The sequence below is a fragment of the Chiloscyllium plagiosum genome, unplaced genomic scaffold (assembly GCF_037043375.1).
Source record: "Chiloscyllium plagiosum isolate Xiang-an unplaced genomic scaffold, Cpla_swu_hap1 HiC_scaffold_3, whole genome shotgun sequence".
Taxonomy (NCBI): domain Eukaryota; kingdom Metazoa; phylum Chordata; class Chondrichthyes; order Orectolobiformes; family Hemiscylliidae; genus Chiloscyllium; species Chiloscyllium plagiosum.
Window position 1 is genome coordinate 35,605,236 of NW_028270141.1, and position 12,106 is coordinate 35,617,341.

The window sequence follows — 12,106 nt, forward strand, 5'->3', positions numbered from 1 at the left end:
AACAACAGTATTGATATAAATCTGACACACTGAGTGGAAAAGGCATTGGCATTGGCTTAACCTCTAAGTATTGCATTACCTGATAGAAAGATAGTCTGTTATTTTGAAATAATTTACAGTGTCATATGCATGTCAACAAGATTTTAAAACATTGGATTTTTAAACAATTAAGTCACTTTAATATTGTTAAAAGGTCTTTTACATTGAAATATCAAGTAAATTATAAATGTTGGTTAAAATATCATATACATTTAAAGATCTTCTAGTGGTCACTTCAGGGAGGAAGTGGGGACTGCAGATGCTGGAGATCAGAGCTGAAAAATGTGTTGCTGGAAAAGCGAGGAGAATCGACGTTTCAGGCATAAACCCTTCTTCAGGAATTCCTGAAGAAGGGCTTATGCCCGAAACGTTGATTCTCCTGCTCCTTGGATGCTGCCTGACATGCTGCGCTTTTTCAGCTAGTGGTCACTTCAGTCTTGTTTTCAAAAATGTTCATTAAAATTCATTAAATAGTGTGTTGATATGCCATGTTAACAAAAATAATGTAACTTTAAAATATCTGCAGTCCCCTCCTGCTGTTGTGCCTGATAGCATACAAACAAAGAACAGGAGTTGACTACTCATCTCCTTGAGCCTGCTTCATCATTCACTAAAACCATGGCTGATGTGATTACTTCATAGTCCTGCCTACTCCCAATAAGCTTTCCTTCATTTTCTTATCAAAGATCTATCTACCTCTGCCTTAAAAATATTCAGACTTTTTTTTTCTTCAAAAGGCAATGGAAGCAGAGTTCCAAAGATTCCTAATCCTACGAGAAAATATTTCCCCTCATCTCTGTCTTCAGTTGGTAATCCATGACTTTTAAACAGTGCCCCCGAGCTCTAGATAGTCCTACAAGAAGAGGCATGCTTTCCAGAACACCCCTTTGCATCTTAAATTTTTAATCGTTGTCTCTTACGCTACTAAACTCCAAATACAAGCCAAACCTATCCAACTTTTACATGTAAGACAACACAACCATTCCGGTATTATTCCACTAAGCCTACTCTGTATTGCTTTCCGCACATGTGAACATACAACATAGAACAGTACAGCACGTCCCAGCCCTCCTGCCCTTGATGTTGTGCCAGTCTTTTATCCAAGTCTAAGATCAGACTAACTTACATACCCTTCATAGTACTATCTTTATGTGCCTATCCACAAGTCGCTTAAATGTCCCTAACGTAAGTTGACTCCACTACCACTGCTGGCAGTGCATTCCAAGCACCCAAAACACACTGTGTGAAGAACCTACCTCTGATATCTCCCCTAAATCTTTCTCCAGTTACCTTAAAATTATGCCCCCTGGTGATAGACACTTTCACCATGGGAAAAAGTCTCTGGCTATCCACTCTACCTATGCCTCTCGTCTTCTTGTACCTCTCTATTAAGTCACCTCTCATCCTTCTTCATTTCAATGAGAAAAACCCTAGCTCCCTCAACTTTTCTTCATAAAACGTGCCCTCCAGTCCAGACAGCATCCTGGTAAGTCTCCTCTGCACCCTCTTTAAAACTTCTACAACTTTCCTACAACAAGGCGACCAGAACTGAATAGAATATTCTGAGTGTGGTCTAACCAGGGCTCTGTACAGCTGGAGCATAACCTCGTGGCTCCTAAACTCATCTCTCTGCAAATGAAAGCAAACACACCATACACTTTCTTAAAAACCCTCATCAGAAACCAATGCTGTCTCACGAACTTGGTCTCACCGATACTCTGTAAAACTGAAGCATAAACCTCTCCATTTCTGTATTTTAATTGCCCTTGCAATAGACAGTAACATTCCATTAGCTTTTCTAGTTATTTGCAGTACTTGTATGCTAACCTTCAGCTATTCATACATTAGACCACAGAGATACCTCTGCATCTCAAAACTATTCAGTCCCTCACCATTTCAATAATGTTTCTTTTTTATTCTTCTTGCCGAAATGGACATTTCAGCCTTATACATCATTGATTTAACTATCCATGTCATTCTGTAGCTTTCTTATATCCTCTTCTTAACTTGCTTTACAACAATCCTTCTGTCATTAGCAGATGTAGCAACCATATCTTTAGTCCTGACATGCAAGTTATTTATTTAAATTTTAAGAAGTTGAGGCCCCAGCGCTCCTGTGGCACACCACTCATTACATCAATAATAGAAGCTCTAAATAAAATAGCCCTAGTTCTGGGTCCAAATTATTTTTTTAAAAACTGCAGCTTCTTGCCACTTTATGCAGTAAAACCTACCAGTGAAGGCTTCTCTGAGTAAACTCACAAGTATCACAATGTTGATGTAACAAGTGATTTTACTTACTATTATTGGGAAATTTGTTATATCATACAGGCAGGTTTATTCTTCCCACAAGTGACTGTCTGGCTTTCCAGAAGACAAAGTGGGACTAAGTAAATGGGGAGAAAATCCAATACCATCTAGTTAATGACATTTGACAAAAAAATTGGTGTAGGTTGTCTCTTAGTCTGTAGTGGAAGGACACAAAATTGGGGAAAGGTGTTTGGGGAAGAAAGTGTGTTCCTAAGACATTACAGAATGAAAAGTACAATCCTCTTTGGAGTTTCCAACTTGTAATTTCAGAAATGACAGTGTCAAATTATGATATGTACAACAATGAGAAGCTCCAGGAGTGCTGTACACTTGACATCTCTTTTCAGTGTTTCAAAAATAGTGTTACATAACCTAATATAAGCATGTCCAGTGTTTAACAAAGTTATAGCTGAATGTATCGACAAATGAAATACCACATCAAGTAATGTAGAATGTGAAATCAGGTCTATAATGAATTTACTAAAAATGTAAATGGCCCTTGTTTGAAGGAGAATCTTTGTGAATCAGGCTTTTAATTTTAAATTGTTATTTAATCTATTCTTCTAATCAACCCATTCAGAGATGTTACACATGTCTGAAGTAGGTGGGACTTCAATTTGGCTTCCTGGTCCAGGAGTATGGATACAACAGGCCCCTAAGGCTTGTAGTTTTATTCACATGTTTTTCTTTCTTACCTCCAGTTCACTTCTCTCAAATGTGTTGATATCTTGTGGTCAAATCAATCATCGTAGAGGGCCATACAAAGCGAGCCACATAATGTAAAGTCCCTACATACAATTCTAGCCCTAGTTAAATAAAAATTGGGGGCTACAATTTTGATATTCATCCCAAAGGGAAACTTCAGTTTGTGTACCATCTCCCCGCTAGAACTGGCTAGTTCAGCACAGCTTGAATGTGCAATCTTGCAAGCCACCACTTTGGCTGCTTGAAAACTTAAACAGCTGAACCATAGCAGAAGTTGAGATACCCTCATTCACAATAGTATGAATATGGTCCACAGGAGAAAAGATCGGATTAGGTGAAGCACAAGTGACTACTTGTGTATGGGAGAGCCTGAGTCTACTAATAGTATATTCCAGTTCCCGTATAAAGGTGCTGATTGGAAGAGAGACTTGTTTGCATTTGGTTTTTAAAAACTTGTTGATTCATAGAATGTGTATGTGTGTGCTGGTGGTGAGCCACCTTCTTGAACTATTTCACACCATGTGGTAAAGGTACGCCTAGGTGTTATAGATAAGAAGTGCCAAGATTTTGACATAGCAACAATTAATATATTTCCAACTCAGGATTTTGTATAATTTGGAAGTGCTGATAGTATCCATGTGTGTCTCACAACCCTTGTCCTCTTAATAATGTTGGAGTGGTCATGGATTTAGTGCCTTTGTTAAATAAGTCTTGGTCCATCTTATAGATGGCACACACTTATAGCTACATTAAATGGATAATGGAGGGTTAAATTTTGAAGCAATTAGCTGGGGTTTTAATCAAGTAGCCTGCCTTGTCCTGCATGTTGTCAAACCTCTTGAGTGTTGTTGGAGAGCCACATTCATCTATTGGTTTTGAGAGTTTTCCATTCAGCCCTCCTGACGTTTTTATTGATGGTGCAAAGGCTTTGGTGAATGAAAAGATCAGTCACTAGTTGCAAAAGTTTCAGTCTCTGATCGTCTATCACAGTATTTGAGTGTTTGATCCATTTGAGGATTCGCAGATGGTAATGCCATCCACTTCTTTGGGAGGTATTTGGGAAGGTTGCAAGTTGGAGACCTTAAGTTGCTTGTAATTGATCACTAAGAGCCTTCATGTTCAAAGTTGAGTGAGTTACTCATAGACATTCTAACTGAGCACAAATACCCAATTATTTCATCTTGCCAGTTCTCTCCCGAGTCCAGGGAGATGAAAATTCTCCCATCTGTGTCCCAAGATTTGAGAGAGAGAGAGAAGCACCTAGTGTTAGCAAAGACAAGAGTTTACTTTTCTGTGGATTACTAGGCAGAATGTGAAGAGAAGACAATCTGTAATCAAAGACAATAATCGTGCAGCAATCCGATGATTCTAGAAGATTTGTCCCACTGGTTAGAAGGGGAAAGAATTGTCAGAGTGGGCTTTGCTGGTATTTGGTTTGAGACGTAGCTGGAAACTCAAGAGCTGCGCCTTTTTGTCATCACTCAATATTACAACTTGGTAAAATGGGGAATAGTGGATCCATTGGAAGCTGGGAGTGAAGTTAGATTTGTTCCTGGAAGTTGAATGATCATCTTTGAATGATGGAGCAGGCTCGAGGGATGACATAGCCCACTCCTGCTTCTATATTTTGTATTCCAAGGGAAACTTCTGTCCAATGTTTTACAACTGCTTTATTTTTACTGACAAACAGCTCGAACCCTCATAGTAGATATGTACCTTTTTCCTTATATTTAGTTTTTGCATAACTTTTTTTACAGTGTAAATGTAACATTTTACTTCATGTTCAGTGCTATTTTTCAATGTTTTCTATAGAAGTGAAAGCCAGTGCTTTTTTTTTTTGGATACTTGACAAGAACTGTTTATAAATTTTGTACTCCGTATTGGGGTAACTGTTTAGCAATTGCTGCAATTTGACTAGTGGAAAGGTTTTATGAAACTTTGTCATATCAAACCTTCACTAATTGTGAAAGTTTTAAGATCTAAATAACTAGAGAGTGTGTACATTTTAGTCATGATGCTCATTACTTGTTTAAAAAAATCCTTTCTGGAAGCAAAAATTCTGTTAAACATATCTCTCAAAGCAGACAACTTTTATGTAGCTAATTTATAGGTAAACTCCTAAACCATATAAAAAAGGTATTTTGAAAGAAAAATGAATATCATTAATTCAAAAGTTTTGAGATTTGCAATGTACTGATACTTGATACGTGCTAACAATGTTGACATTTTTGTAGGTGTTTATATCAACAAGACAACCTATATACGTCAAGGAGAGGAGTCTCTTGATGGTTTTTACAGAGCTTGGCATCAGGTAGAATACTACAGGTATGTTAGCTTTTCTGTCATTTAAAAGAACACAAAATCATGAGAGGAGAATGACATACATTTGATAACCAAATCCTTACTTGTGCAGGTGTTTTATTATCAGGTGCATGTTCCGTCTTAGGCTGGTTTTATTGAAATCAATCTCAGCAGTAGCTTAGTCTATAAAATCCAATTTGTAAAATTGAGCAGTTAAGATATAGATGGAATAAATGTGATACTTTCAAAAGGAAAATTAAATCTTCATGTACTCCATGTGTTTTTAATTGCTAGGTGAGAACATCAGTGTTTAAAATGGAATGCCCACTCTGATGTAGTGACTTTGTTTCAAGTTAGGAAGTTAGCAAAGTTTCACAGTCACATCAATTTCACAGTCAGTGCAACAGATGACACTATTGATGTAGTGAGCCTTGACATCCAAGACCAAACAACAGACTCGCATTAGATGTGACATAGTCATCTCCCTCCTGGATTGATCAAATTTGCCCTTGCTGTTAGACCCTACAACCAATCTCTCAGTGAACCCAATACCCTTTTCCTACAGGAAACAGCAGTCTGCTGACCTTCCTGACCCAACAGCACTTCCCCCTCATCCTCCCACATCACCACCAAACCCTGATTGATCTGACCTACCCTAAAGCGCTCCATCATTTTCTTGGCACCCTACGCATCTGACATCCTGGCACCTTGCACTTTGGGATCCTAACCCCTGAACCAACTTCTACCCTAATTGCCACTCACCTGCATGCTTACCCTTTCATGGGAGCAATCAAATGTCTACCTGTGCTGCTAGATACTTAAGCAACAGAGTACGACATCTACTGGTATGAAAAAGTTATGGTGGGTATTTGGTTTCTCCTTGCTATCCTGAACCAGGAGGGAGCTGGTACATTCCGGTACCTGGACCTGAATTGCCAACATTAAAATGCCAAGCTTAGTCATGATGCTAAAATAGGAGGAGCGGATTGACAATGATTGTGATTGCCATTCCTTGAATATCCAGGCCAACAAATTTTCTCCAAGTTGTTTTTTTTTAAATTGGATGTTTGCCAGAATTTTTGTTTCTCAGAACAGAAGGTGATATCTCTCCATGGTTCAGCAGCTGCATAGCTTGATCTGGTTAAGGTTATGTCCTGAACCCTTCAAGGATTTTGGATTAAGCCTACATTTGAACTGAGTTGGCTAGAACAGGCAATATTTTGAATTTTGCTTATGTTGTTCCTGTTAAATCTGTCTTGTTAAATTTCATATTCTTCACACCTAATTATTGTTTTTAGACCAAAATCCATTTAAAACTCCATTTAAAAATTCAAAGATACAGCCAAAGTTGTTGTATGAGTTTTCATTAAAGAATGGATTTACCTTTGGTGTAAAATGTGTGCGTGTCAGTTGTGAGTATAGAATTTACAAGTATTAATCCTTGTTTGCTGTTCTTCATGCCATTAGATATCTGCGATTCTTCCCAGACAGTCAAGTAATAATGCTGACCACGCCAGAGGATCCTCAATCCATCATCCCTCGTTTATCTGTCAGGTCTCCAAGGTAATAATTGAATAGTATTGAGAAGTTCAGCAATCTACCATGCCATGTCATTCTAAAATTCTGCTAATATATGCATCTGCATCGTATCTGCTTTGAAGACCAAATTGTTCAGGTTGAATTGTTTATTCCATGAATACTTCAGGGGAAGTTTTAACTTCAAAATATGAAAGGGATTTGGTCAGTTTGGGGAATTAAAGTGTTACGAGTCTGCATCCTGACCCCCAACTTGCCTGCCCCCTTTCATTTATATGGTTTGCACTTTAAATATTGTATTTAGGCTGCCTGCATGTAAAGTTCACATGTTCAGTAAGGAGTGAATCCTGAGTGAGGCATGGCATAAGTGAGTTTGTATCTCTGGAATTTTGGAGCAGCATGGGAATTTGGTGCATATGGGAAGTACTTTTTTTACTTTTTCATTCATTGTTTTTTAACAAGATAAAAATGGTGGTCAGTGGTTATCACTGCTGCCTCACAGCACCAGGGGCCTGGGCTCAATTCCAGCCTCGGGCAACTGTATGGAGTTTAAACATTCTCCCTGTTTCTGCGTTGGTTTCCTACCACAGCCCAAAGATGCATGGTGCCAAACAATGTTCAAGCTGGATGGATTAGTCATGGAGAATGCAAGGTTACAGGTCTTCGAGAGGTCGATGTGGACTCGATGGGTTGAATGGCTTGCTTCCACACTGTATGGATTCTGTAATTCTAACTTGAAGACCAGGAGAGAATCGAGGGATAAAGACCATGTGCAGACAAACAGGATTACTTAAAATAGCATCATAGTTAATATGGGCTAAAGGGCCTGTTCTTGTCCTGTACTGTTCTATCAGGAGTTCGGCAGAAAAACTGACATAACAGGAAAACCAATAGCTGCTAATTTGACAATCTATTATAAGCTATTTTCAGATCAAACATGAATAGAAAAAATATTTTATATTTTACAAATTAAAAACCAAAAGACCCATACAAGATAAAAAAAAAACAAATTAAGAACTAAGTAAAGTGAGTGGCACAGTGGCATAATGGTTAGCACTGCTGCCTCACAGCGCCAGGGACCCAAGTTCTATTCCAGCCTCCGGTCTCTGTGTGGAGTTTGCACATTCTCCTGGATCTGCATGGGTTTCCAGCAGGTCCTCTGGTTTCCTTCCATACTCGTAAGATGTGCAGATTGGATGGATTGGCCTTGTAAAACAAAGAAAATAGTCTTATTGTGTGCATGGTAGGTGGGTTAGCTGTGGTAAGTGCAGGGTTACGGAGATGGAATTGGGGGGTGGTTCCTGGTGGGAAACTTTTCAGAAGGTCAGTGCAGACATGCTGGGCCAAATCGCCTCACTGCTAGGATTCCAAACTCCCATAAACAATAGAGATGCAGGGCCAGGGGATGTGTTATACCTGCATGATATGAGAACTGGTGAACCACATTGTCGTTCGTAATGACCGATATCAAATGTTGGTTAAACATAGACCAGTACAGCATACAAACTGGCCCTTCACCCACCATGTCTGTGCTGACCATTATGCTATTCTAAATTCCATCTGGTTACTTGAGGAACTCCGGCTCAGAGTTGATAAGGTGGAATTATGCGCTTCATGCAGTGTGACACGCAAGGGAGGAAACATAGAAGATAGGAACAGGAGGAGGCCATTCAGCTCTTCGAGACAGATCCTCCATTCATCACTACCATGGCTGAGCATCAAATTCAATAGCCTCATCCATTCGTCCCAGGTGCCAAATCTAGCTGGCCCTTGGATACATTCCATGCTTTGGCATCAATTACTTCCTATGGCAACGAATTCCACAGGCCCACCACTCTTCTCATCTCCATCCTAATTGGTCTACCCCCGAATCCTCAGACTGTGACCCCTGCTTCTGGATGCACCCACCATCGGGAACATCCTCCCTGTCTCGTCCTGTTAGAATTTTAGAAGTCTCTGTGACTCATCTGAACAGTCCTAACCTAGTCAGTCTCTCCTCTTATGTCAGCATCGCCATCCCTGGAATCAGCCTGGTAAACCTTCGCTGCACTCCCTCGAGAGCAAGAGCATCTTTCCTTGGAAAAGGAAACCAAAACTGCACACAGTATTCTAGGTGTGGACTCACCAAGGCCCTATACAACTGCATCCCTGCTCCTGTACTCGAAACCTCTCGCTGTGAAGGCCAACATACCATTTGCCTTCTTTACCACCTGCTGCACCTGCATTCCTACCTTCAGCGACTGGTTTTCAAGGTCCCACTGCCATTCGGGTAGTGATCTGCCTTCTTGTATTTGCTTCCAAAGTGAATAACCTCACACTTATCCAAATTATACTGCATCTGCCATTGATTTGCCCACTCACCCAGCCTGTCCAGATCATGTTGAAGCATCTCTGCATCCTCATCGCAGTTCACTCTCCCACCCAACTTGGTATCATCTGCAAACTTTGAGATGTTACATTTAGTTCCTTCATCCAAATAATTAATATATGTTGTAAATAGTTAGAGTCCTTTCACTGATCCCTGTAGTTACTGCATGCCGATTTGAAAAGGACCCATGAATTCCTACTCTTTGTTTTCTCTCTGCTTACCAGTTTTCTATTCATCTCTATAACTACGCCCAATCCCATGCATTTTAATCTTGCACAATAATCTCTTATGTGGGACTATGTCAAATGCTTTCTGACAGTCCAAATATACCACATCGACCTGCTGTCACTTGACAACTCTACCAATTACATCTTCTTGAAATTTCAACAGATTTGTCAAGGAGGAAGTGTTATCTGAAAACTGCCTTTCAGGAGACAGATATACTTATTAGATTAACTGTCTCAAATTCAGTCAGTGGTCAAGATCAGAGGTATGTAACGAAAGCGAGGCAGGAAAAAGAGATCCAGGAAATAATGCTGGAGGAGCCTCAGCCCTTTGCCATGTCTAACAAGTTTGAACTTATTGTTTCCTGTCTGCATGAGAGCAGACACTACAGGGAGGATAAGCAAACTGACCTTAACACCATGATAAAGGGAGCATTCAAGAGTGGGGAAAAAACAGAAATGTAGTTATAATCAGGGACCATATAGCCAGAGAATAGACTGCTCTCTGTGGCCAGGATAGTGAGTTCTGAGGGCTGTGTTGCCTGCCTGGTGCCCGGATTCAAGGTATCCCATCTGAGCTGGAGACAAACTTGGAGCAGAATAGGAAAGATCCAGTGTCATGGTCCATGTAGGTCCCAACAATATAGGTAAAATGAGAAAAAAAGGGTTTTACTGAAGGAATAAATTGAAAAGCAGAACTAAAAATGTTCCCCAGATTAGTAACTGACCCTCAAGCTAATTGGCACAATGTCAACAAGATTAAAGAAGTAAACATGTGGCTCAAAGATTGGTCTGGGAGAAATAGGTTCAAGTTCGAATGGCGCAAGTACTGGGGAAGGAGAAGCTGTTCCATTGGGAATGGTTCTACTTGAATCATGCTGGGGCCAGAGTCTTAGCAAATTGCATAACTAGGCTTCTAGATAAGGCTTTAAACTAAATAGTTTTACGGGAAGAGGTGGGAGTCAGTTACATAGAAAATTCGAAAAACAAAGCTGAAGGAGATGGTGCAGTTTGGGGCTGATTGTTACTGTGACAATGCTGTCACTTTAAAAGGTTATTTTGACCGTGGTCTTTTTTTCAAGAGAGGTCATAAAGGCAGAGGTGCCAAATTGTCGCCTTTAACAATGGCAGGGCAGTGGTCAGTCCTCTCAGTTCAGGTTTTGATAGTTTGGTTTACTTTCAGCAGGCAGTCAGAAGCTGCTGCAGTGCAAAAAAGATGCCGTGCTTCAGCAGATGGTTCTTGACTGGCTTCTCGCTCTGAAACCTCTCCTGCCTGTAGGAACTGTTTGAATTTAGCTTTTGCCAAGGGGTGTGTTTATGGATGTTACGGGAATTGGAACAGCTCCTTAAGTTGCGTTATCGAGTCGGTTCCGTTAAGTTATTCTAAACTCTCTTTTCTTTTGTTCATGTTTCAGCTGTAGTGTTTAAATAAATTCTGTTTTGCTTAAAGCTGAGTGGTTTGACCAGCTGCATCACACCTGGACTATCCACTTGCATCTGCCTTTAAAATAAGAAAAATAAGAGTCTAGGCTATCTTCTTGAAATATTTTGAGGGGGTATGGTCTGGTCCATAATATTATCAGAAAATGCAAGGAAGGGTCAAATGTGTGAATGTTATCTTTTCCAAGCAGTGTAAAAGTGCAGTGAAATTTGATAATAAAACAAATTTAAAGCCTTTGTAGCTTAATGTATGAAGCATTCATGATAAGGTAGACCAACTGATGGTGCAAATCAAGGTAAATGGATATGATATCTTAGCCGTTACAGAAACATTGTTAAAAGATCAAAACTGGGAACTTAACATTCAGAAATAGATGACTTTTCAGAAAGACAGGAGAGATGGAAATGGTGGTGGGGTGGCACTGTTAAGAGATGAAATGTGGACTCATGAGAGATGATTCAGATTCAAATGATGTAAAATCCATTTGGGCAGAGGTTTAAAAATAAAACACAGCCCAAGGGAAAGAAGACATTGGTTAAAATAGTGTACAGAACCTCAAACAGTAGCCATTCTGTAGGAAAGGCTATAGATTAACAAATAGTAGGACCACGTGAAAAGAAAACAGCAATAATTATGGATGACTTCAGTGTTCTTGACAATTGGGCTGATAAAATTAGAAACGGTAGCCACAACACCGAATTCATAGAGTGCATTAGAGATCATTTCCTAGAGCTATATGTTGTGAAGCCAACCAGGGAGCAGGCTATCCTGGATCTAATAATCATTAATGAGGCTGGCTTAATAAATGACCTTTAGAGTAAAAGATTCCCAGGAAGTAGTGATCTAAACAAGATAGAATCTAATATTCAGTTTGAGAGTGAGGAACTTGAATCATAAACAACTGTGTTTAAGTTAAATAAAGGATGTTATAATGAAATGAGGATGAAATTAGTTGAAGTCAACTGGGCAGATAGATTAGTAGGAATGACAGTAAGTGAGCAGTGGCAGACATTTCAGGGGGTAACTTATGACCCTCAGAAGATTACATCCCAGTAAGGAGGAAAGATTATAAGAGGGATAAACCAATCATGGCGAACCAAGGAAGTGAAGAAGAGTATTAAGTTGAAAGAAAAAGCAAATAAGGATACAGAAGTTGGTAATAAGCCCTGATAACTGGATAAA

General features: G+C 39.6%; 1 protein-coding gene across 1 annotated transcript in view; it reads left to right on the forward strand.

Moving 5' to 3' along the window:
- The window catches only part of fbxo9 (F-box protein 9), a 95,792-nt gene that overhangs the window by 58,166 nt on the left and 25,520 nt on the right, over positions 1-12,106 (forward strand). The window contains exons 11-12 of the mRNA XM_043679725.2: positions 5,289-5,379; positions 6,823-6,918. Of these exons, the coding sequence (XP_043535660.1) occupies positions 5,289-5,379; positions 6,823-6,918 (187 nt within the window). The remainder of the gene's footprint in view (positions 1-5,288; positions 5,380-6,822; positions 6,919-12,106) is intronic.